Source organism: Oncorhynchus mykiss, chromosome 9 (assembly GCF_057628025.1).
Source record: "Oncorhynchus mykiss isolate SJ-2025 chromosome 9, ASM5762802v1, whole genome shotgun sequence".
Lineage (NCBI taxonomy): Eukaryota > Metazoa > Chordata > Actinopteri > Salmoniformes > Salmonidae > Oncorhynchus > Oncorhynchus mykiss.
The window spans coordinates 63,808,700-63,834,978 of record NC_143030.1 but is presented as its reverse complement, the minus strand read 5'-3'; the positions used below and the strand labels follow the sequence as shown (position 1 = coordinate 63,834,978).

The 26,279-nt window shown below is 41.4% G+C and overlaps 2 protein-coding genes across 2 annotated transcripts in view; both read right to left on the bottom strand.

Moving 5' to 3' along the window:
* The window catches only part of LOC110531219 (voltage-dependent L-type calcium channel subunit alpha-1D), a 47,556-nt gene extending 25,017 nt beyond the window's left edge, over positions 1–22,539 (bottom strand). The window contains exons 1-10 of the mRNA XM_090185816.1: positions 22,527–22,539; positions 13,023–13,239; positions 8,162–8,267; positions 2,359–2,498; positions 2,116–2,261; positions 1,836–1,988; positions 1,335–1,531; positions 693–796; positions 441–583; positions 262–327 (exon numbers count right to left, since the gene is read on the bottom strand). Of these exons, the coding sequence (XP_090041942.1) occupies positions 262–327; positions 441–583; positions 693–796; positions 1,335–1,531; positions 1,836–1,988; positions 2,116–2,261; positions 2,359–2,498; positions 8,162–8,267; positions 13,023–13,239; positions 22,527–22,539 (1,285 nt within the window). The remainder of the gene's footprint in view (positions 1–261; positions 328–440; positions 584–692; positions 797–1,334; positions 1,532–1,835; positions 1,989–2,115; positions 2,262–2,358; positions 2,499–8,161; positions 8,268–13,022; positions 13,240–22,526) is intronic.
* An 819-nt stretch (positions 22,540–23,358) lies between these two features.
* LOC110532491 (PRA1 family protein 2) lies at positions 23,359–26,279 on the bottom strand. The gene is made up of 3 exons (XM_021616448.3): positions 25,921–26,279; positions 24,697–24,914; positions 23,359–24,529 (listed from the first exon to the last, which is right to left on the bottom strand). The coding sequence occupies exons 1-3, from the start codon at positions 26,124–26,126 to the stop codon at positions 24,390–24,392; spliced, it is 564 nt and encodes a 187-aa protein (XP_021472123.1). The 5' UTR covers positions 26,127–26,279; the 3' UTR covers positions 23,359–24,389.

The window sequence follows — 26,279 nt, the reverse complement described above, 5'->3', positions numbered from 1 at the left end:
TAGCATTGCATTTGGTCAAACACAATTTTGGTCCAATAATTTGCTAAGAGCTTGCAGCAAGCTGATAGCAGAATGACTTTGGCTTCCCTCCAGGCCTGAGGACAAACACTTTCCTCTAGGCACAGATTAATGATATGACAGATAGGAGTGGCTATAGAGTCAGCTACCATCCTCATTTGCTTTCCATCTAAGATTACAGAGAGTCAATTAGTACAAATACACAGACAGTAACAGTGAGAAGAGGGTGACAGGTTATCATACCTCCGTCCTCGCTGTGTTTATACCAGCCAAACTTCTTCATCATTTTCTTCTTGGCAACAGCAGCACCTTATTAGGAGACACAAAGGTTGAATATATAGGTGTGAGGCTATGTTTGTGTGTGGGTACAGTTATATGTATGTGTGTGTGTGTGTCTCTCTTAGGCAGTCAGTTAACCATACGTTTGTTTCCTTCCTCATCCACATCCTCGGCCTCGATGAGCCAGTCCATGTAACCACACATATCCTCCTCCATCTGCTTCTTATTCTGGGCGTCCTGCAGCTCTCCACGAGCCACAGCCTTCTCTCTTTCCTTGGAGAACTCTCTGCACACACAGACATGCACACACACATTATACAACCTACACTCGGACAAGGCCTTCACACACAAATCTAAAACAAGTCAAACATATACACACACTTCAACTCACTCACCCGCTCAACACTCCCAATACAAGGTTGAGTACGAAAAACGAGCCAAAGATGACCAGAGAGACAAAGTAGACCCAGGGCATCTCAAAGCCAATTGCATCATTCATCTGCAGGAATGAGAGAGAGAGAAAGAGAGAGAGAGCATCATTAATCAGACACTGCTCACTGGGCACAGATGTCAATTCAACTTCTATTCCACATTGGTTGATTCAAGCAGTGTGCCATGTGGGTGTGTTCCATATGAATATAGAGAATTTGATCAGAGGAGTACAGATGTCGGATCTTAATTTGAGCCAGTTTGCTACAGCGGGAAAATAATCCTGCAGCAACAGGAAAAGTGAATTATGTGGATTAGAATATGTTTTGTAGGGATTGACACATTTTTCGTAAGGGAAGACTGAAATGTCAAAGTGGAAATTACAAACTTCAGAAGCCTCAAATACACTACAAGTTAAGATCCTAAAAGGAAGAAAAAAAAGGACTAGTGTGCATCTGAAATGGCACTATTTTTCCTATGTAGTGTACTAATTTGGACTAGAGTCCACAATGACCACAGCTTTCTGGTCAAAAGTAACGCACTATAGGGAATAGGGTACCATTTATGATGAAGCCAAGAATAAAAAAAAAAAAAGATTCTGATTTTACCCAGTAGAGCACATCGGTCCAGCCCTCCATGGTGATACACTGGAACACAGTCAACATGGCAAAAAATATGTTGTCGAAGTTGGTGATCCCACCGTTAGGCCCCTCCCACGGTCCTCTGCACTCTGTCCCGTTGCCCACACATTCCCTCCCATTTCCAGCAAATGCACACGGTGTGGGGTCATCATCCACGTTCAGTTCTGGGAGCAGGAACAACATGGGGAGGTCAATCTTCGTGACAAATATATTTGTCTTCATTAAAAGACGAAATCCAGGCTTCCAAAGCATTAATTGATAACAAACTTCTACAGTATGTAAATAACTTGTTTTCCCCCCGTCTGTGTACAATGACTGCATGTACAATGACTGCATGTACAATGACTGCATGTACAATGACAGTAACATTGTTATAGAGTGTTTGGATGTGTATGTAAAGTATTGAGCAGTGTATATGTATATAAGTATAATTGTACTATTATTATGTTGTAAAAGTGGAGTCTGTACCTGTGCCCACGTAGAAACAGGTTTTGTGCATCCTGCCGAGGAAGAGCTCCAGGCCGATAATGGCATAGATGATGATGACAAACATGACCAGCAGACCAATGTGCAGCAGGGGAACCATGGCTTTCATGATGGAGTTCAAGACAATCTGGAGACCTGGACGGACACGGACACGGACACGGACACACACACACACACACACACACGGGTTTTACTGAAACACACACACACACGCACAAACACAGCAGAGAGGGGTTTTACTGAAACACACACACAAACTTACTGGGCACTCCAGACACCAGCCTAAGGGGTCGCAGCACCCTAAAGGCTCTAAGAGCTTTGACATCCAGTCCTCCTGGTTTGCCTGCTGCATGGTGGGAATCTCCAGGCTTGTGGTCAGCCGTCCCCTCAGCAACCACACTGAACAACCTACAACAACAGCCACACAACAACCAGTCAGCACACAACAATACAGCAAAAACACCATAAATAGAAAGTAGTGGAATGGAGACATGAGCTAGCATACCCGACGACGACGATGACAAAATCAAGCAAATTCCAGCCACTGCGGATGTAGGCGCTGGGGTGCATAACCAAGCCATAGGCCAGGATCTTAGTGAAGGTCTCAATGGTAAAGATAACTAGGAAGATGTACTCAACTTGTTCCTGCACTCACAGAGAGGAAGATGGCGTGGTCAAATACACATATTTCTTAATTTGTCTGTATACTGTAATCAGTCAAAAGCAAAGACAGATGTTGGGAAAATTAGGTAAAGACATTTTACAAGATGTCTGTGGAAGTTCATTATGCAGGGTTAATACGCAACTAATATCCTAATGAATATATTATATGTAGGGATGTACTGTTTTAATGTTGATATACACTACCGGTCAAAGGTTTTAAAACACCTTCTCATTCAAGGGATTTTCTTTATTTTTCATGTTTTCTACATTGTAGAATAAAAGTGAAGACATCAAAACTATTAAATAACACAAATAGAATCATGCAGTAACCAAAAAAGTCTTAAACATATTCTTCAAATAGCCACCCTTTGCCTTGATGACAGCTTTTTACACTCTTGGCATTCTCTCAACTAGCTTCACCTAGAATGCTTTTCCAACAGTTTTTAAGGAGTTCCCCCATATGCTGAGCACTCATTGGCTGCTTTTTCTTCACTCTGCGGTCAGACTCATCCCAAACTATCTCAATTTGGTTGAGGTCGGGTGATTGTGGAGGCCAGGTCATCTGATGCAGCACTCCATCACTCTCCTTCTTCGTAAAATAGCCCTTACACGGCCTGGAGGTGTGTAGCGGCATTGTCCTGTTGAAAAACAAAATTATAGTCCCACTAAGCCCAAAGCAGATGGGATGGCGTATAGCTGCATAATGCTGTGTTAGCCATGCTGGTTAAGTGTGCCTGAATTGTAAATACATCACAGACAGTGTCTCTAGCAAAGCACCCCCACACCATAACACCTCCTCCTCCATGCTTTATAGTGGGAAATACACATGCAGAGGTCATGCAGAGGTCATCCGTTCATCCACTCCGCGTCTCACAAAGACATGGCGGTTGGAACCAAAAATCTCTAATTTTAACTCCAGACCAAAGGACAAATTTCCACTGGTCTAATGTCCATTTCTTATGTTTCTTGGCCCAAGCAAGTCTCTTCTTATTATTGGTGTCCTTTAGTGGTGGTTTCTTTGCAGAAATTGGACCATGAAGGCCTAATTCACACAGTCTGCACTGAACAGTTGATGTTGAGATGTGTCTGTTACTTGAAGTCTGAAGCATTTATATGGGCTGCAATTTCTGAGGCTGGTAACTCTAATGAATTTATCCTCTGCAGCATGCAACTCTGGGTCTTCCATTCCTGTGGTGGTCCTCATAGGAGCCAGTTTCTTTATAGAGCTTGATGGTTTTTGCGACTGCACTTGAAGAAACTTTCAAAGTTCTTAAACAGTTCCGGATTGACTGACCTTCATGTCTTTAAGTAATGATGGATTGTCATTTCTCTTTGCTTCTTTGAGCTGTTCTTGCAATAATATGGACTTCGTCTTTTACCGAATAGGGCTTTCTTATGTATACCCCCCTTACCTTGTCACAATGCAACTGATTGGCTCAAACGCATTAACAAGGAATAAAAATTCCACAAATGAACTTTTAACAAGACACAACTGTTAATTGAAATGCATTCCAGGTGACTATCTCATGACGCTGGTTCAGAGAATGCCAAGAGTGTGCAAAGCTGTCATCAAGGCAAAGGGTGGCTACTTCGAAGAATCTAAAATATATTTTGATTTGTTTAACACTTTTGTGGTTACTACATTATTCCATATGTGTTATTTCCTAGTTTTGATTCTACAATGTAGAAAATAGTCTAAATTTTAAAAAAAAACCTTGAATGAGAAGGTGTTCTAAAACTATAGACCGGCAGTATATCTACTACATGTGGGGCGGAAGGCAGGCACCGTCACGTTGACGACATATATAGGTCAAAATTTGTGCACAGGAGTTAGGAGCCATAATAAGCCTGTCACTAGAGTGCTAGTCAGTAACCCTGGGCCAAATGTATCCTTATGCTGCTCATCTCTGGCACCACAGTCACTGGGCTTCTATGTCAGGCTGGAATAGAAAGGCAGCCAAAACCTGGCCATATCATCCTGGTCAAATAAGGTGATGTGACAGATTAGAAGGATAAGCTATAGTAGTATAATGAATACATGAAGACATAGTGTATCACTGTAGCAGAGGGGTGGGGGAGGATTATGGGGAAGCGTCAGACTTCAGCCTCTGTTTCCTCCCCACAAATTCTAATCCAATAAAGGGATATACTCCAAGATCTATAAAGGGATTTAAGGAGAGTACTATCCAACCACTGTCCTGCCCCACAGCCAAGCAGAGTGACTACACTGACCCAGAATGATCTGCAAGGTTGTGTTCAGCGCCATGGCATAGATTTGACATATACAGTGATGAGATTTGCATCTGAGCTCCTAGAGTGTGCGGCTCTCCTTTATTTTTTTAAGTGTTCCACTCAGCTAGCCAGCACCTCGCCTAAATAGGTGTGCGTTTCTTTCACCTCTAGATAGATTGTACAAGTGTCTGGAACTCTATTGGTGGGATGAGAAGCCATTCTTTCTCGAGAAATTCCATAATTTGGTGTTTTGTTGATGGTGGTGGCAACGCTGTCTCAGGGGACGCTCCAGAATCTCCCGTAAGTGTTCAATTGGGTTGAGATCTGGTGACTGAGACGGCCATGACATATGGTTTACATCCTTTTCATGCTAATCTAACCACTCAGTGACCACTCATTCCCTGTGGTGGGGCATAACCATGGTAGCCAAAATAATGACAAAAATAGTGGCCTGCCCAGCATATTTATGCATGACCCTAAGCATGATGGGTTGTGTGGAAGCACCTGCTTTCAATATACAGTTGAAGTCGGAAGTTTACATACACTTAGGTTGGAGTAATTAAGACTCGTTTTTCAACCACTCCACAAATTTCTTGTTAACAAACTATAGTTTTGGCAAGTCGGTTAGGACATCTGCTTTGTGCATGACACAAGAAATTGTTCCAACAACTGTTTACAGACAGATTATTTCACTTATGATTCACTGTTTCACAATTCCAGTGGGTCAGAAGTTTACATACACTAAGTTGACTGTGCCTTTAAACAGCTTGGAAAATTCCAATAGAAGCATCTGATAGGCTAATTGACATCATTTGAGTCCATTGGAGGTGTACCTGTGGATTTATAACAATGCCTACCTTCAAACTCAGTGCCTCTTTGCTTGACATCATGGGAAAATCAAAAGAAATCAGCCAAGACCTCAGAAAAAAATGGTAGACCTCCACAAGTATGGTTCATCCTTGGGAGCAATTTCCAAACGCCTGAAGGTACCACGTTCATCTGTACAAACAATAGTACGCAAGTATAAACACCATGGGACCATGCAGCCATCATACCGCTCAGGAAGGAGACGCGTTCTGTCTCCTAGATATGAACGTACTTTGGTGCGAAAAGTGCAAATCAATCCCAGAACAACAGCAAAAGACCTTGTGAAGATTCTGGAGGAAACAGGTACAAAAGTATCTATATCCACAGAAAAACGAGTCCCTATATCAATATAACCTGATAGACCGCTCAGCAAGGAAGAAGCCACTGCCCCAAAACCGCCATTAAAAAAGCCAGACTACGGTTTGCAACTGCACATGGGGACAAAGATCGTACATTTTGGAGAAATGTCCAAAAATAGAAAATAGAACTGTTAGGTCATAATGACCATCGTTATGTTTGGAGGAAAAAGGGTGAGAATTGCAAGCCGAAGAACACCATCTCATGCGTGAAGCATGGGGGTGGCAGCATCTTGTTGTGGGGGTTCGTTGCTGCAGGAGGGACTGGGGCACTTCACAAAATAGATGGCATCACGAGGGAGGAAAAATATGTGGATATATGGAAGCAACATCTCAAGACATCAGTCAGGAAGTTAAAGCTTGACCTCAATCCTATAGAAAATGTGTGGGCAGAACTGAAAAAGCGTGTGCGAGCAAGGCCTACTACCCTGACTCAGTTACACCAGCTCTGTCAGGAGGAATGGGCCAAAATTCACCCAACTTATTTTGTGAAGCTTGTGGAAGGCTACCCGCAACATTTGACCCAAGTTAAACATTTTAAAGGCAATGATACCAAATACTAATTGAGTGTATGTAAACTTCTGACCCACTGGGAATGTGATGAAAGAAATAAAAGCTGAAAGAAATAATTATCTCTACTATTATTGTGACATTTCACATTCTTAAAATAAAGTGGTGATCCTAACTGACCCAACACAAGGAATTCTTACTAGGATTAAATGTCAGGAATTGTGAAAAACTGAGTTTAAATGTACTTGGCTTAGGGGTATGTAAACTTCCGACTTCAACTTTGTATCCCTCATTTACTCAAATGTTTCCTTTATTTTGGCAGTTACCTGTACATAAACTACAGTGGCATTGTTTTCTATAAGAGATCACAGATCAAATCATGTCCTTTGCCATAGAGAGGGAGGAGGGGCAGAGGGGCTTACATGGGGATGGAACAGATGGTCAGTGTTTAAGTATCATTGTCTCTTATACGGTCACCTAATCTGAGTCAGACCCCCAACTTTTCCTCTTTAAAGGGGCAATCAGCAGTAAAAACAATAACAAAGGGTCTTCCCCGCCCGTTTCGATAAAAAGCTGAGGGATGGGGCTGGGGAAATGTAACCGCTCTCAAATTCAGAGACAGAGCTATGGATGCATGTGTAACTGGTGTGAAATGGCTATCCAGTTAGCGGTGCACGTTTGTAGTGTTTGAGTCGGTGACGTCACTCGCTCTGAGACCTTGAAGTAGTTGTTTCCCTTGCTCTGCAAGTGCTGCTGTTATTATGCTTCTTCGGTGACCTTTGACAATGTGTCCCTGGTTCGAGCAAGGAAAGGGACGGAAGCAATACTGTTACATTAGTGCTGTGACCCGGATCACTGAGTTGGGCTCTGCCCAGCTGCTGAGGTTTCTGTGGAGAAGGAAGAGGTCAAAGGGGGTTGAGTGTAACTGGTGTGTAATGGCTTGCTAGTTAGCGGTGCGCGCTGGTAGCGTTTAAATCGGTGACGTCACTCGCTCTGAGACCTTGCAGTAGCTGTGGCTTTTGTGGAGTGATAGGTAATTATGCTTATTGGGTGACTGTTGTCGATGTCTTCAGAGGGTCCCTGGTTCAAGCCCAGGTTGGGGCAAGGAGAGGGACGGAAGCAATACTGTTACACAAGGACTGACCATCCATGATATCAGTATTATAGTTTTAAACATGTTTTGAGGCTATAAAGTATTTTACTTTTATTTTGTTTACAAACAATGGATTGAAACAAGCTGATATTTTGGGTTCTGATGGGGTATGACAGTTGAACTAAGTTCATGTGGCATTTAAAAGTTATATTGTTCAGGAATCAATGGGTACATAGCATACATTTATAAGACAATACATGGATGTAGAAACTGCAGATTGTTGGATTTTCCCTAGACTTTTATACCACATCCCACTTCATAAAATACCTCCAGGCTTTCCTGAAGTTGTTCAAATACTTTGAGCATTTGCTTGTGCCTGCCTAGAGTCCCAGATGGGTTTTGCACTTTTAGGAGTATTCCACTGATTCAATTGTGCCAAGTAAGCTCAGCTAAATTAGCTATTTCAAATACAGTATATCTATTTGAATCCAGGTTTGGCCATTATATAGCACTCCCAATGAGCCAGCCTCTATGATCTCCCTGACTGAAACCTCAGAATCTATATCAGCCGCCTTGCACCAACTCACCAGGTTGTGGTTGGTGGAATTGGAGTCCTCCTCTGGGAAGGGTTTAGATACACCGAGGGCCACACAGTTGGCAAAGATAGCAAGTAGAATGAAAATATCAAAAGGTCTGCAGGACCACAGTTAAGGGTAAATACTACACACCACAGTGAATGCATGATTGACTTACAGTTTTTCTCAATTGTGTACAAGCAATTTTTGGATCTGTGTTTAAACGTATCTACTGCAGAACAGCAATGATCAAATGCTCAAAATACATTTACAAAACGTCTGATAATTTCCTTCCCTTTGTACCTGACGTGAATATCTTAGACTACCTTTTGAAAAACGTTAAATACAAATGTCAACAGTAAATACAAAATTCACTGTTGGGTATTTTGTTCACAGACATTGTCTTCATTAGAAGAGAAATGTGTGCAATTGTTATCACCATTTCCGGCTATCAGTAAATACTTCTGCACAAAATTCCAAATCACCCCATCAAGGTCATTCCATGAACTGTACGATGTAGGGGAAGATCTAGGCAATGGGGACTGTCTAATTCGTATGATTTTGTACAATATTGTTGACATGCAGAGAATGAATGAGATTACTTTCTAAGTACCTTTGGGTCATCATCGCTAACATTGTGACCTTCTATTATAGAGGTTTGCTTTGGTGTGGACTGAGGCCTCCACATTCATATCAGTTGTGTTACTCCATTGTATTCACCTTTCCTTATTTATATTGTGGATTGTGTTTCTGTGTGCCGATGTAAAGTCTACAAAACTGTGAGCAAACCAGCCAATGTATTGAACACATGGAATTGAATTGTGATAATATCAATGAATGAATTCTGTACACAATGTGCTTATTTTTTATTGATTTGATGTGTATGAAATTGTTTGGTGAAATATGCATAATAGGAGATGAATTGCCCATAATTCTGCACCTTTGGATAGTTGTACTTCCAATTTTGATCACTGTGATTTGGTGACTGCAAAGAAGATGTATTGTTCCCCTTCAGCCAGTCGCTCAGTATAACATACTATGGGGAGTTAATGACCAATCATATCCACCTAAAGAAAACTGAAATCACACCACACGGGCCAATGGCCGCTGAGTCCACCCTCGTAAGCCTCGCCTTTCTGGCTATAATACCAGGACTTGCATTCCTTTTCTCAATTCTTGCTCTTCAGCTTGCATGAAAGAAGAACGTGTCACGCAATTTACAAACACAAATACTACGAGATTTGGCTCCGACTAAGGTGCCTGTTACTGTGGAGAGAGTACTTGTCCCCCTAGATGTTGTGAGTTTTGGGTCTTGGTATCGATTTTTGTGTTTGCTAAAAACCCACTACTTTCTGCTCTGCTTGTGTAGCCAGTGCTTCCTTGCTTGATTAAGATGGCCAGTGGTAAGTGTAAGTTAAAAAAGTTTAAAAAGTTTGAACCTAAAAAGTACTCTAGGGCATGTGGTTTCACAACTTAGCTTCACTAGGGTAGGGGGCAGCATTCTGAGTTTTGGATGAAAAGTGTGCCCAAATTAAACTGCCTGCTACTCAGGCCCAGAAGCTAGGATTTGCATATAAATTAGTAGATTTGGATAGAAAACACTAACGTTTCCAAAACGGTTAAAATAAAGTCTGTGAGTATAACAGAACTGATATGGCAAGCGAAAACCTGAGGAAAATCCAACCAGGAAGTACTATTATTTTGAAAGGCTGTTTTTCCACTGAAAGCCTATCCACCATACAAAGACGTAGGACCCAGTTCACAATATCTATGGCTTCCTCTACATGTGGCCAGTCTTTAGGCATTGTTTCAGGCTTTTACTCTGAAAAATGAGGGAGATACAGCACTTTCAATGAGAGGCCAGTGGAAATTTCCAGCCATGAGTCCTGCACGTGATCGGGAACGCGCCTTTCTAGTTTCTCCTTTTCTATTGACGAAGCTTTTGTCAGGTTGAAATATTATTTATGACAAAAACATCGTTATTTACAATTTTAAACATCGTTTGACATGTTTCTACTAACTTTTATTGTACTTTATTGACTTTTCGTCTTGATGTTGAGAGCGCACATTGTGCCTTTGGATTTCTGAACGCACCAACAAAACTGAGTTTTTGGACATAAAGAGGGACATTATCGAACAAAACAAACATTTATTGTCTAACATGGAGACCTGGGAGTGCCACCAGATGAAGATCATCAAAGGTAAGTGATTAATTTTAACGCTATTTCTGACTTTTGTGACGGCACGTGTGCCCTCTACAAAAGGGTTGTAAACATATAAGTGGGTAGGTGTCAGGTTAAAGGAGTTTCTCCTTTTCAGAGCTCTTTGGTGGAGATTTTCATTTTCTTGTGAGAGCGTTTTGAGCAGGGCCTTTCATTTTCCACATTGAAGGTTTATATGGCAGCCATCTCGGCGTGTCATCTAGGGATTGACTGGTCTACCCCGGGGTTTCATCTGGTGGTGCGGTTCCTGAAAGGCGTGCGTTGGCCCAGACCGGTGTCTATGTCTATGGCTCTGACCTGGGACCTGGCTTTGGTCTTGGACACTGTGTGAGCCTCTGTTTGAACCATTGTCATCTGTGGACCTGAAGGTCCTTTCATACAAGACTTCTCTGCTCATAGTCTTGGCTTCGGACGAGTGCATTGGGGATCTCCACACACTATCAGTACAGCTTTCCTGTTTGGAGTTCACACCTGGCGAATCCAAAGTGATGTTATGTCCTAATGCAGCTTTTGCCCCCAAGGTCCCTGGCGTATGAAAGCAAAGGCTGAGGGTTGCCTAGCGGTGTGTGTGCTCATTGTTTAGGGGCATGAGGATTTGTGATATCTCTGCTGCAGCGATGGGATCTGGGATTCCCCAGATACTTTTGTGAGGGTTTATTGCTTGGATGTAACTGCTTCCTGTGTGGCTAATAGAGTTATTTTGGCTGGGTCCGGGATTGGGTGTTAGGCAGCAAGCAGGTTGCGCATTTATCCGAGTTACAACAGTTATCTGTAGGTTGGAGCCTTGGGCTGCCTTGGCAGCGCGTGAGTACACTGTTTCCAGGTTACGTCAGGTTTCCTGTGGGTTTGAGACGCGGGTTGATTCTATGCAGCGAGCGTGTGCAATTTACCAAGTCACGAAAGGTGTTCTGTTGTTTTGGACTTGCGGTTCCTTATACGAGTTCTGGCATTTTGGGCTTGCAAGATAAGCATTGTTCTTGGAACCTTGGGTCTATGGACTTGGGCTGCGTGAGTGTCAATGCACATAGCCACTTAGCAGCAGGTTCTGGTTCCCTATATGGTTCTCTGACAGTTCAGGCCCCATGAGGCTCTGACAGTTCAGGCTTCTCGGGTAAGCTGGTGCAACCTGTGTGTGCTTGGGTTGCCGTGGGCCTCCTAGTTTGGTACACTCTGAGCCAGCTTGGCGTGTGATTGTATGTCTCCATAGTATGTTATACAGAGTGATCAACCGTCAGGGGATTGGGCTTGCTGAAGAGCGGTACTGAATTGAATAAATGAATACGATCCCTGGTATTACAGCCAGGAAGGCAGGGCTTCCAAGGGAGGGCTCGGCATCTTTTGGACTGTTGGGCGTGATTTCAGTTTTCTTCAGGTGAATATGATTGGTCGTTGACTCCATATTGTAACGCTCTTAGGCGTAGTGGGTGCGGAGTCAGGCGCAAGAGGCACAGAAGTAGTGCTTTATTTACGCACAGGACAATCGTACACGCCAAGCTAGTGGGAGCACATACACGATCGCCCGAAACCAGGACTGAACAAGTCCGGAGGAAAACCCAAAACTGAGACGCACTACTACACAATAACACAGTGGGAAAAACAGGCCCGCACAAAGAGCAGGTGGGCCTACCGGCTTAAATAGCCCAACTAAAAACCTAAACAAGAAACAGGTGTAACTAATAAGACAAAACCAACAGAAAAGGATTAGGGATCGGTGGCAGCTAGTAGATCGGTGATGACGACCGCCGAGCCCCACCCGAACAGGAAGAGGAGCCATCTTCAGTAAGAGTCGTGACACACATACTATATTGTCACACCCTGATCTGTTTCACCTGTCTTTGTGATTGTCTCCACCCCCCTCCAGGTTTCGCCCATCTTCCCCATTATCCCCTGTGTATTTATACCTGTGTTTTCTGTCTGTCTGTGCCAGTTCGTCTTGTTTGATCAAGCCTACCAGCGGTTTGTTTCAGCGCCTGCTTTTCCCCAGTCTCTCTTTTTCTTGCCATCCTGGTTTTGACCCTTGCCTGTCCTGTCTCTGAGCCTGCCTGCCTGACCATTCTGCCTGCCTGCCGTCCTGTACCTTTGCCCAACCTCTGGATTACTGACCTCTGCCTGACCTGACCCTGCCTGCCATCCTGCACCTTTCCCCCACTTCTCTGGACTCCCTGCCTTGACCTGTCTATTTGCCTGCCCCTTTGGGATTATTAAACTATTGGTTATCCGACGTGGTCTGCATCTGGGTCTTACCTTCATATCTGATATAATTATAACTCGTTCCCTCCTTCAGGGAACAGTAGTGATATTCATAACTGTACGATTACTGCGATTTTTAAGAAACAAACTTTCTGTTTTGTCTGTTTGGACTCAAGAGGTAGGTATAGTTGCGTTATGTATGCAGGCAGTTTTTTTGATGAATGTATTTGCAATTTGGATGGTATAATATAGTTTTGTTTAATGTATTTATGTTTTGAGATGGCCACTTTTACATTTACAGTTTTGCAAAAGGCCACAGAGTTGTGTCTTGTGGACAGTGTTTTGAAATTGACAACACTAGTCTCACAACACAGGAGGGGGTTTAACATGCACGCACACACACACACGTGCATGCACACACACTAAGGCACACATGCGTTCACACACACACACAGAGGTACATCATTGAAGGATATTTCCATTCAACAAGGGCCAAGGCAGCCATGCGGATGGGGTTACTGAGGGTGAGGCAGCAAAGAGCTCGGGGAGCTCGGAGAGCAGATTTGTTGGCTTGCATCTGCTTCTTCTGTCCTCCACCTCTCTTCTTGCCCGAGGCAGTAGAGCCAAGGGTGTCGGACTTGTCCCCGACAACCGAGCCAGCCAAGGAGATGCCATCCTCTGCAGGAGACAGAGGGAAGATAGTCACCATTCATTCATCAAATGTATTTTCTAGGTTATTGCTATGTAGTTACTATGCACTACTGTGTGTATACGGTGTTGTGTATCATTTATTTGTATTTACTAGTATTTAATATCTAGCCTATCAAGTGGCCTACTCTTTAATATTGTGTCAATTACTCAAACTGACCAATAATAATTGACAGTAATAAAAATAAAGTATTATAAACAAATCAAACCTGGGAGTTAGTTTGGATCCTTCTGTCCTTTGATACCCATATAAAACATATCTGAAAAGCATACTTTTTCCATCTAAGAAACGGCTCAAACCATTGCTCTCCCAGCCAGATGCAGAGAAACTAGTCCCAGATCGACTACTGCAATGCTCTGTTCAGGGGCCTTCCAGGCAAATCCCTTCAGAGGATACAACTCCTCCAGAATAGTGCTGCCAGAGTCCTGACCAGGACCAAGAAGTCGGCCCACATCACCCCCATCCTTACTGAACTCCACTTGCTACCGGTCAACTATTGGATTGACTTTAAAATCCTCCTCCTAGTGTTTAAAGCCGTGACCGGATTGAGTCCCACCTATAACAGTGACCTAATTTCTATCAACGAGCCACCTCTGACTTTCCGCTCTAGCAACTCACCACTGCTTCAAGTTCCAAAGACACGTCTCCGAACTATGGGGGACCGAGCCTTCTGCTGTCTTGCCCCTCGCCTATGGAATACTCTCCCTGACCATGAGAGCCGCTCGATCTGAATTTTTAAAATAGAGTCTGGAAAGTACTTTTAGCACCTAGCCTACTATTGCTATTTCCTGTCCTGATTCTTAATGCATGATGTTTATATTCAATTTGTTCATGCCTATGTAGAGCTTTGAGATAACACTAATACAAGCACTATACAAGCACTATACAAATAAAATTGTATTCTTATTATTGTTATTATGTTGGATTAGATTGACATGTGGCCAGGGGTTAGGCAGGTATTGGTTTCAGCCTGGAGGCCTACATGATAAGGTATGATAGTACAGTAAGGTATGATAGGCCTACAATGTACGTAAGGTATGATAGGCCTTCAAGGTAAAGTATATAGGCCTACATGGTACAGTATAGGCCTACAAGGTACAGTAAAATATGATAGGCTTACATAGCACAGTAAGGTGCCATATTGAGCAGAACAGCCACAAGTGTTGGTTATTATTTCCTATTGTGTTTCATGACAATGGTATGTAGGCCTAATGGCTTTAAATTGGATGATGACATTGACAAAGCCGACAGAACTGTTTTTAGAGTGACTAGGACTAACATATGTGATAGGTGATAGTGATAGGACTAATCTATATTGTAAAAGATCCTTGAGTTACAACTGCTGTTCAATATTATTTCAATACATTACATACACTATACCCATTGATTCTTGAAGAATATTAAAAGCCTTATGAGCTTACCCTATTATAACTCAACATCTGACATTGTATTACACCATTATTTATGTTGCTTTTGCACTGTCATGTGTAAACAAACAAAGTATAGCTTCAATATATGTTTAGAAGTATGGTATCATGTCAATCTCATCCCACTGCGCACACAACGTCATTTCAAGGTGGATAATATTTGGTTGAGACATTGATCAATGAGATTACAACCTATATTCACCCACTCAAAAAGAGAACCAAAAGTGTAGTTGAATTTCCAATGTGGTATCATTATGCTATCAAACAATTAAAAGGACAACCAAATTTCAATAACAGATTTTTGGTTTAGTTGTCACCCAAATGTCTATCACTGCACTTTCAACCATTTAAAACCACAGCAAAGTTCAAATGGGACTACAATGTCAGATATTTTGTTTATTTATACAACAGATTGTGTTATCACTGTGCTTCATCTAATAGCACAACCAAATTACCTGAATTGAGATTACATTAAAAAGTACAGAACCAGTCAAAAGTTTGGACACACCTACTCATTCAAGGGATTTTCTTTATTTTTACTATTTTCTAAATTATAGAATAATAGTGAAGACATCAAAAATATAAATAACCCACATGGAAGTAACAGTAACCAAAAAAAGTGTAAAACAAATCAAAATATATTTTATATTTGAGATTCTTCAAAGTAGCCACCCTTTGCCTTGATGACAGCTTTGCACACTGGCTATTCTCTCAACCAGCTTCATGAGGTAGTCACCTGGAATGCATTTCAATTAACAGGTGTGCCTTGTTAAAAGTACATTTGTACACGTTTGAGCCAAACAGTTGTGTTGTGACAAGGTAGGGGTGGTATACAGAAGATAGCCCTATTTGGTTAAAGACCAAGTCCCTATTATGGCAAGAACAGTTCAAATTTGTATATATTTTTTTATTTTATTTCACATTTATTTAACCAGGTAGGCTAGTTGAGAACAAGTTCTCATTTACAACTGCGACCTGGCCAAGATAAAGCAAAGCAACACAAACAAAAACAGAGTTACACAAGGAATAAACAAACGTACAGTCAATAACACAATAGAAAAGTCTATAAACAGTGTGTGCAAATGAAGTAAGATTAGGGAGGTAAGGCAATAAATAGGCCATAGTGGCGAAATAATTACAATTAAGGAATTAAACACTGGAGTGATAGATGTGCAGAAGATGAATGTGCAAGTAGAGATACTGGGGTGCAAAGGATAAAATTAAAAATTAAATAAAAATATGGGGATGAGGTAGTTGGGTGGGCTATTTACAGATGGGCTATGTATAGGTGCAATGATCTGTAAGCTGCTCTGACAGCTGACACTTAAAGTTTGTGAGGGAGATATGAGTCTCCAGCTTCAGTGATTTTTGCAGTTTGTTCCAGTCATTGGCAACAGAGAACTGGAAGGAAAGGCGGCCAAAGGAAGAATTGGCTTTGGGGGTGACCAGTGAAATGTACCTGCTGGGGCGCGTGCTATGGGTGGGTGCTAATATGGTGATCAGTGAACTGAGATAAGGCGGGGTTTTACCTAGCAAAGACTTATAGATGACCTGGAGCCAGTGGGTTTGGCAACAAATATGAAGCGAAGGCCAGCCAACGAGAGCATACAGGTCGCAGTGGTGGGTAGTATATGGGGCTTTGGTGACAAAACGTATGGCACTGTGATAGACTGCATCCAATTTGCTGAGTAGAGTATTGGGGGCTATTTTGTAAATGACATCACTGAGTCAAGGCGCGGTAGGATAGTCAGTTTCACGAGGGTATGTTAGGCAGCATGAGTGAAGGATGCGTTGTTGCGAAATACGTAAAGAGAAACGACAGTCCATCATTACTTTAAGACATGAAGGTCAGTCAATGTGGAACATTAAGAAATGTGAAAGTTTCTTCAAGTGCAGTCACAAAAACTATCAAGCGCTATGATGAAACTGTCTTTCATGAGGACAGCCACAGGAAAGGAAGACCCAAAGTTACCTCTGCTGCAGATGATAAGTTCATTACAGTTAACTGCATCTCAGATTGCAGCCCAAATTCATTTTTCACAGAGTTCAAGTAACAGACACATTTCAACATCAACTGTTCAGAGGAGACTCAGGCCTTCTTGGTCGAATTTCTGCAAAGAAACCACTACTAAAGGACACCAATAAGAAGAGACTTGCTTGGGCCAAGAAACATGAGCAATGGACATTAGACCGGTGGAAATCTGTTCTTTGGTCTGATTAGTCCAAATGTTAGATTTTTGGTTCCAACCACTGTGTCTTTGTGAGACACAGAGTAGGTGAACGGATGATCTCTGCATGTGTGGTTCCCACCGTGAAGCATGGAGGAGGAGGTGTTATGGTGTGGGGGTGCTTTCCTGGTGACACTGTAAGTGATTTATTTAGAATTCAAGGCACACTTAACCAGCATGGCTACCACAGCATTCTGCAGCAATACACCATACCATCTGGTTTGCACTTAGTGGGACTATCATTTGTTTTTCAACAGGACAAAGACCCAACACACCTCCAGGCTTTGTAAGGGCTATTTGACCAAGAAGGAGAGTGATGGAGTGCTGCGTCAGATGACCTGGCCTCCACAATCACCCGACCTCAGCCAAATTGAGATGGTTTGGGATTAGTTGGACCGCAGAGGGAAGGAAAAGCAGCCAACAAGTGCTCAGCATATGTGGGTGGCTACTTTGAAGAATCTAAAATATATTTGGATTTGTTTAACACTTTTTTGGTTACTACATGATTTCATATGTGTTATTTCATAGTTTTGATGTCTTCACTATTATTCTACAATGTAGAAAATAGTACAAATAAATAAAAAAACCTTGAATGAGTAGGTGTGTCCAAACGTTTGACTGGTAAATCTGCACAGATTATTACAGCAATTGTGAAGGTCTCCACAGAACTGTGGAGCTATGCATGCTATCTTGAACATGCACACTTTATATCTTTACATAAGGACAAATGTATAGTTACAGTAACCTCAAAATCTGGCCATGGATGTGTTAATGATTTTATGGTTGAATGTTACAATTGTTTTTAAGCTAGCCTTAACTTCAAGCTATTTACTCTACTACAAAAGTAATGTATAAGACCTGTTGGAGACCTGAATCCAACATATATCATTTCTTAGCTTGTCGACAAGTTAATAGGCTAGTTATTGTATTTCAAAAGTGATATTGAATTGTGTTTGGTTGTCAACGCAACCAAATATCAACATTTGAATAAGATGTATCTTCTTCTTGGATAGTTCCATCCATGCCACTGACTTAGTCTGGATTTAATTCCAATTTGTCTCCAAATGTATAGTTGATGTTGGATTCACGTCTCCGTCTCAACCAACAATCTAAGTAAAAGAATAGGACTAAATCAAACTTTGAATGCACTTTAAATAAAGTTTGATTTAATTTAGTCCTATTCTTTAACTTTGATTGTTGGTTGAGATAGTAGTAGCAGGAGGTGGCCGGTAGCCTTGCAGTTAAGAGTGTTGGGCCAGTAACCGAAAGGTTACAACACACGTAACCTTAACCTTAATTGCTCTGGATAAGAGCATCTGAAATGAAGTGAATTGAACATATAAATGATTCATTTGTAGAAAAACTGGAATAAAAGCCAGACTACTGTAAATCAGTGGCGCAGATGGAACTATCCAAGCAGAAGAAACATCTCCTTCAAATGTTGATATTTAGTTGTGTTGACAACCAAACACAATTCAATATCATTACAATCAACCAGAGCTTGAAACCCTATGCCTATTGTATTGCCTATTTTTAGTTGAATTCTGGGTTGAATTCAAACAATTGCTGTTGATCGCTTTCCAAATGCTATATAGGTCTAAATAGCATAATTGATGATTGATTAAATATGGTTACATTTTATTTGCTCTGTTAAACCCACCCTTTGAAATAACTTTGATAGCAACAGTGAATCCTTTTCATTTTGAAGTGGAGACCTCTCAACAATCCTTCTCACAATAGCACATTAGTAATAGATTCACCAATAGCAAAGCTAAGCAGGGCTGGGATTGGTTAAAACCCTGGATGGGACAACAAACGGTAGCTGTAGATCAGTGGTTCCCAAACTGTTTATAGTCCCGTACACCTTCAAACATTCAACCTCCAACTGCATACCCCCCCTTAGCACCAGGGTCATTGCACTCTCAAATGTTGTTTTTGCCATCATTGTAAGCCTGCCACACACACTATACGATACATTTATTAAACATAAGAATGAGTGTGAGTTTGTCACAACCCGGCTCATGGGAAGTGACAAAGAGCTTTTACAGGACCAAGGCACAAATAATAATAATAATCAATAATTTTGCTCTTTATTTAGCCATCTTACATATAAAACTTTATTTGTTCATTGAAAATTGTGAATGACTCACCACAGGTTAATGAGAATGGTGTGCTTGAAAGGATGCACATAACTCTGCAATGTTGGGTTGTATTGGAGAAAGTCTCAGTCTTATATCATGTTCCACACACAGTCTGTATTTAGTTTTCATGCTAGTGAGGGCCGAGAATCCACTCTCACATAGGTACATGGTTGCAAAGGGCATCCGTGTCTTAACAGCATGACTTGCCAAGGCAGGATACTTTGAGTGCAGCCCAATCCAGAAATCTGGCAGTGGCTTCTGATTAAATTCCATTTTCACAGAACCGCTTGTTGCAATTTCAATGAGGCTCTCTTGTTCAGATATCAGTAAGGGGACTGGAGGCAGGGCATGAAAGGGATAACGAATCCAGTTGTTTGTGTCATCCGTTTTGGGAAAGTACCTGCGTAATTGCGCACCCAACTCACTCAGGCGCTTCACTATATCACATTTGACATTGTCCGTAAGCTTGAGTTCATTTGCACAAAAAAATTAAAAATCATACTGTGATGGAAAGACAGAGAAGAGCTCCAACTTCTTAATCATAGCCTCAATTTTGTCCCATTGAATATAGTTGCGGAGAGTCCCTGTAATCCTAGATTCAGATCATTCAGGCGAGAAAAAACATCATCCACATAGGCCAGTCGTGTGAGAAACTCGTCATCATGCAAGCGGTCAGACAAGTGAAGATTATGGTCAGTAAATAAAACTTTAAGCTTGTCTCTAAATTTAAAAAAACATGTCAATACTTTGCCCCTTGATAACCAGCGTACTTCTGTATGTTGTAAAAGCGTTACATGGTCGCTGCCCATATCATTGCATAGTGCAGAAAATACACGAGAGTTCAGGGGGCTTGCTTTAACAAAGTTAACCATTTTCACTGTAGTGTCCAAAACGTATTTCAAGCTGTCATTCCTTTGGCAGCAAGAGCCTCTCGGTGGATGCTGCAGTGTACCCAAGTGGCATTGGGAGTTACCACTCCATTATGTCTCCCTGTCATGGGTTTTGCGCCATCAGTACAGATACCAAAACATCTTGACCACCAAATTTCATTTGATGTCACAAAGCTGTCCTGTACTTTAAAAATATCCTCTCCTGTTGTCCTGGTTTCCAGTGGTTTGCAGAAGAGGTTGTCTTCCAAAATTGACCCCCCCATAAACATAATGGATATATACCAGGAGCTGTGCCAGGTCCGCCACGTCTGTTAACTCATCCAGCTGTAGCGCAATTCACTGGCTTGTATGTGAAGCAGTAATTGTTTCAAAACATCTCCTGCCATGTCACTTATCCATTGTGAAACAGTGTTGTTTGATGAAGGCATTGTCTGTATAGTTTTTTGGACCTTTTCCCCCAGCATTGTCCCAGCCATATCTGCTGCAGCAGGAAGAATTAAGTCCTCCACAATAGTATGGGGCTTGCCTGTCCTAGCCACTCGGTAGCTCACCACATAAGATGCTTCTAGCCCCTTCTTATTAATGGTATCTGTTGCATTTATACATGTCTTACTACTCGAAAGTCATCTTAATTCTCGCTCAAAAAACTCCTGTGGTTTATTTTTCAAATCGGCATGCTTTGTTTCTAAATGTCTGTGCAAGAGTGAAGGTTTCATTAAGTTGTGAGATAGTAACATTACTTTTGCACATATAACACACTGTGGCTGAGGAAAGGCACTACTCCCAATGTAAGTGAACCCCAAATCAATGTCGTTCTGTTCGGTGCTTTCCTGAGTAAGGGGGCAGTAGCTCTCCAGCTGCATCATATTCATAACTGTCAGTGTCCATGCTAGCTGGACTAACAACAAATGTAGAATTACTGATGCTAGCATTGGATGTGCTCGTGGAAGCAGAACAACTTGTGTCATCGACAGGTGCAGGTGTAGTACTGCTGGAAGTAGCAGTACTACCAGTAGAGCTGGTATGTGTCTCTATGGACGGAGGCCTTACTTTCTTTTTTTTTTAACCTTTTATCAATTTTCGAGCAAACGGAATGAACAGCAGCTACAATTGGCTACATAAGGACCCCTAGTGGAATTCCCACGAGAGAGTAATGGTTAATGTGATTGGATGTTAATTATTTGACTATTTATTTGGCATACCCCTGTCCACATTGCACGTACCTCTGGTGTAGATACATTTCCAGTAAAAGGTGCTGCCCAGCCCATTAAGTTTGTCTGATAATGGATAAAACGTTGAAGATTTTACATTGTTTTAAAGGTAAAAATGTAACACATGTTATGCTGAGTTTGTCTAAATTGAAATTTGGTTACCACAATGACATAATCCTGTGGTTTAAATTTCACCCTCAAAACAACAGTTGATTACTTTTTTAAAATCCAATGTATTTTCCATATAGATTCCACGTCACAATATTTTGACAAATTATGTTGAAACAACGTTGATTCGACCAGTTTGTGCCCAGTGGGTTACTTTCCTTCAATTTGTAGCCTACATTTTGCATCATTCCATTACATCGTTAGTTAACCTTTCTTTCCTCTGTCACGTCCGTACTTGTTGTTGATCCGGATGGTTGCTAGCAATAGTGGATAATGTTATGCTAACGCAGCGTAGTGGATAATATTACGCTAACACTACACAGCTGATTCAAATGATCAAAACTTGATGATTCGTTGATTATTTGAGTGCTAGGGTAAAAACCAAATGTGCACCCCTTGGGGTCCCGAGGACCAAGTTTGTGTAACCATGGGCTAACATATTACAAGTTGCGCATTAGTTTCGGACATGTAGCCTATTTGAATCATTACGGAATGCAGACCATTCATAGCGGTTTAAACCTGGAGCACGGTTCATGACAACTGGACTGTTGTCATCACAGTTCTATGAGTAGTGAGGATTAGGGTACATTTATAGGACTATTGTTCAACCCATATTGTACACTTTTCTCACCTTCCAATATTTAATGGATAGAATAATTTAATATGTCAACTTTCAGGATTTTTTTTTGATCCACCTATATATTTAGTGCGTAAACCCTGTTTATGTACGATTCATAAATACTTCACTAACCCTAAATAAATGCCCTAAGTATTCTTTTAAATCTAATTGGTGCTGAAAATGAGACGTATATGCGTGTATTTAGATGCCTTTCTTTCATTGATCCCTATTCTGAACTTGTCTCTTGATACATTGTAGTGAGTCTGTCGAGAAAATTCGAAATAACGGTACACCATATTTAAAGGATTGCTTTAGATAAATGTACTGAATGAAAACTCCAGGAGAAAATCTATTGGCCAGCAAGTGGGAGGGTTTTCAGCGGTTGAATTAAACGTATTCAGTGTGCTAGGGAGCCACATGTGCCTGCAAAGGCTGTTACACACCTGCATACCAACTATGGAGAAGTACTTAAATCAAAACGCATAACAACTCAATAGATTTCCTAAGTCTGAAATGGGCCAACAATGCATAAAAGAAACAACCAAAATACATTTTGCATGGTCTACACTTACCTTTTCCTGCCATGTCGCAGTTGAAAACTACAATATGCCTTCAGGGAAAGAGCCACCATCAAATAGTTGTGCAAGTTGCAGAGTTTGACTGACAACCAATTTCAAAATTGGCTGTGCACCTCGTATTGACTATTTACAAAACACACACTTAAGAGTTAGCAAGCCATTTCTGAATCGTGTCAGTGCGCCACACCGGTAATTGGGACATCCTTGCCCATTAATTTCGACAGCAAATTACTCATGAAATCTGATCTTCTTATTTATTTGATCCAATGCAGCATCTTTGTGACCATGTATGCTCAGATAAAAATGGAACAAGAATAGTAATAAACTCGTCCCCACACACTCTACAGGTTGCTATCTACCTGCTGTGGTCAGCCTTGAATCAGGATTAGAGTAATTGAGCCGTTTAAAAGGATGACCGTCCTGAAATCTTTAAGGGGAGGGCAGTGGGGACGTAGAGAAACGTCTGGTCAGTAGATAACCATTTCAGCACGGTGGACAGCAACCGACCACTCAATAACAGGGAAGACGGGCAAGTGGTGTAGGAAGTGAAGTGTTGCAGTGGACCCTTGTGGGGGCATACTTTTATCGTAAATTGGTTCTGGTACACAATGTCTCTTACTTCCAAGTGCAGCAGCATTCTCTTTACATTCATTTCTATATAGTTGATCATTAATAACAGTTGCATGCTACAGAGAAAATGCGTGATTCTCAGCTGAGCTGAGAAAATGTTTTCAGTTATTGTGTGACCAGGCAGACAGGATGTATCTATTCTTCTACTTTGATCATCAAATCTAATACGTTTTAATAGGCTGATTGAAAAATAAAATCATGACAAGATATTGCATTTGTATTAAATGAAGTGTAAATACATTTTGACAGCATTGGAGAAAAAAAACATAACCACAATATTATAAATCCATAGAAGGCACTGCTAAAAAGAAATACAACATTCTCAATGGAATAACATTTTACACAATGAAGACAAACTGACATTCATGTTCTTGGCAACACATAATGCTTGGACAGAGACATATACATAATCCTTTTTAAAATGATTGGAATCATAGCATCATAGAAGTAGAATTAATTGTATTTCTATTAAAAGCATACAGTTGTTCCACAATTGTCCTTGAACTATCCCAACTCCATGAAACGTTCAACTGCATCAAATAGTAAAACCCAACAGCAGTAGAGAATAGACAATAACACAAAAAGTAGTGTGTTCAGGAGTTAGAGTAGTGGCTCATCAAACAACTTCAGGTTTCCATGTAAAAGAAAATTGTAACCATAACGCTGGCGTTTAAATTGCATTTTAAAAACCATCTTATTGTAGCACTCTCCACACTGCATGTCTGTTAGGACACATTTGCTTCTCAGCGCAGTATTTTAGCTCACATAATGTCAGCTTTCTGAGGATAAAATGCAAACTCTAATAAGGAGCTTGTCAAAGTGTGCAACATGACTTGTGGGGGAAAGAACCCACAACAGTTAGTGTGTGCTTTAAAAAGGCTGCAGAGTCCATAGAATTTGCAATCTGTAACACCACATTCGTGACATTTTGATATCATCATAATTTCACCACTGCTTTACTGTACTTCCCTCCTCTCTTCCTCTACTTTCCTCAGCCTCCCTCCCTCACCACCTCCCTCTGTCTCCCACTCTTAGTCTGAGAGGACTCGTTCCATTTACGTCTCTATCCTCTACCACTGTGAATACATATCAGGACAGGATATGTGAAGGAACTTAGCTCAACATATTGATAACATTTATCCAGTCCTTTCCGATCTGGGAATAGGGCTAGGTGCAAAAGATTGAAATAGAACCAGGCATCCCTCTACCCCTTCCTCTCCTCCCCCTCTAGGACCCAGCCTCCTGTTCCTGTCCTAGTGACTCCAGTAGGAGCCCCATGGGTGTTCTCTTCAGCCCAATGTTCTCCAGCTTGTTCTCCAACTTGTTCTTGAGGGTCCTCAGCCTAACAGAGGCGTGGATCAGTATCACTGTAAGAGATATAGAGAGAGAGAAAAGAGAGATCAGGGGCATAACAAAGGGAGAGAGAGGCTGAGAGAGTGTTATGTTACAATATTGTTACCAGCCAAAGATTGATATATGTTTACATTGTGGCAACAATAGTGGGTGGGAGGTGAAAGAGAGAATAAATACTAACATAAGATGGGGAAGGCTATGCCGAAGAGGAAGACGGATACTCCTCCGAGCACTGTGATGAAGAGGAAGCTGGCCCCCAGGATGGCACCCAGGGCCAGGGATGGGTGGTTCCGGCGCAACTGTCTGATGGGGGCCTGGTTCTCTGCTGCCCACACAAACCCCATAAATATCAACGTCACCACTGTGGCCCCCAAGAAGAGGTGGAAGGGCCGCAAAAACCTGTCAGAGCAGGAAGGATATCAAATCGTATTGGTCACATACACATGGTTAGCAGATGTTATTGCGAGTGTAGTGAAGTGCTTGTGCTTCAAGTTCTGACAGTGCAGTAATATCTAACAAGTAATCTAACAATTCCACAACAACTACCTAATACACATAAATCTAAGTAAAGGAATGGAATAAGAATATATACATATAAATATATGGATGAGCAATGACCGAGCGGCATAGGCAAGGTATGAGATGAGTAATGCAAGATATGTAAACATTATTTAAGTGACTAGTGACCCATTTATTAAAGTGGCCAAAGTTTTCAAGTCAGTATGTAGGCAGCAGCCTCTCTGTGTAGAGAAAAGGCTGATGTTAGTGGATTTCTCTATATAGGTCAACTAAATTGTGTGTCACATTGATAAGGCCATGAATCCAAATAAACGATTAATCAGTGCATTATCACAGCCAATGGCTTGTTAGCTAGCTTATACATGATTATGTTGATTATGGACCATGGACCCAGCACATCCATTTCCACAGAATTTGTGATGTTATACACAATAGTAGCTACTATAGAGCTTTCCAGCTTGTAGTCCTAAAAAACGGAAATTAGTTACCTCTTGTTGGTTCAGTCATCCCTATTGGGAAAGGGAATGGGGAAAGAATAGGGCTTTGGGATGAACGCCGAAAATAAGGTCTGGGGTTAACACAGGCTTAGATCTTATACGTTTTGTTCTATGAGATAATATCAATATGTTAACATGACCTTTATGAATTATGAAGCCTTTATATACTTTTTGTATTACATAAATGCTTCAAAATTCGCAAAAAGTGACGTTAGCCGATTAAGATTATCATAGAAAACGTATGTTAACAACAAAACCCTACTAAAAAGCCATTAATTTCCCCATAGACTTTGTCCAAAGAACCATGGAGCTGCCTACAAAAAGACGCCATTACTATTTATTTCATTAGCTGTGGTTTCATGCAACAAACGACCACTTCAGAAACATACCCTACTATTCCCAGGAATGTCAAAAACGAGACGAAATAGTTGGACTGGTAATAGAGCAAGTTATTTATGATCCGATTGTTCCATCTCTCCAGATGAGGAATGTCTCGCACGGCGAACCGAGACGAATCCAAAACAAAATCATCCAAGGTTCGGATAGGAGGCGGCTGCACGTCCATTTTCACAATATTCAATCTAAAAAGGAACATCTCCCATTACTCGAAGCGGCGGTAGGAACGTGTTCGATTACGGACTTGTTCAAGAGAATCAACTGCTGCTTACTTGATCGCGTCAGAGGCTGATTAATGCACTCGAACGCGGCAATCAATATACGGTCATTGATCAGAAGGAATTCAGGAGCC

Coding starts and splice junctions, on each gene's coding strand:
- LOC110532491 (XM_021616448.3), bottom strand. CDS start 26,126: ATGTTCCTTTTTAGATTGAATATTGTGAAAATGGACGTGCAGCCGCCT. Junction 24,915..25,920: donor ACATTCCTGGGAATAGTAGG/GTATGTTTCTGA, acceptor CTGCTCTGACAG/GTTTTTGCGGCCCTTCCACC. Junction 24,530..24,696: donor CATAGCCTTCCCCATCTTAT/GTTAGTATTTAT, acceptor TATCTCTTACAG/TGATACTGATCCACGCCTCT.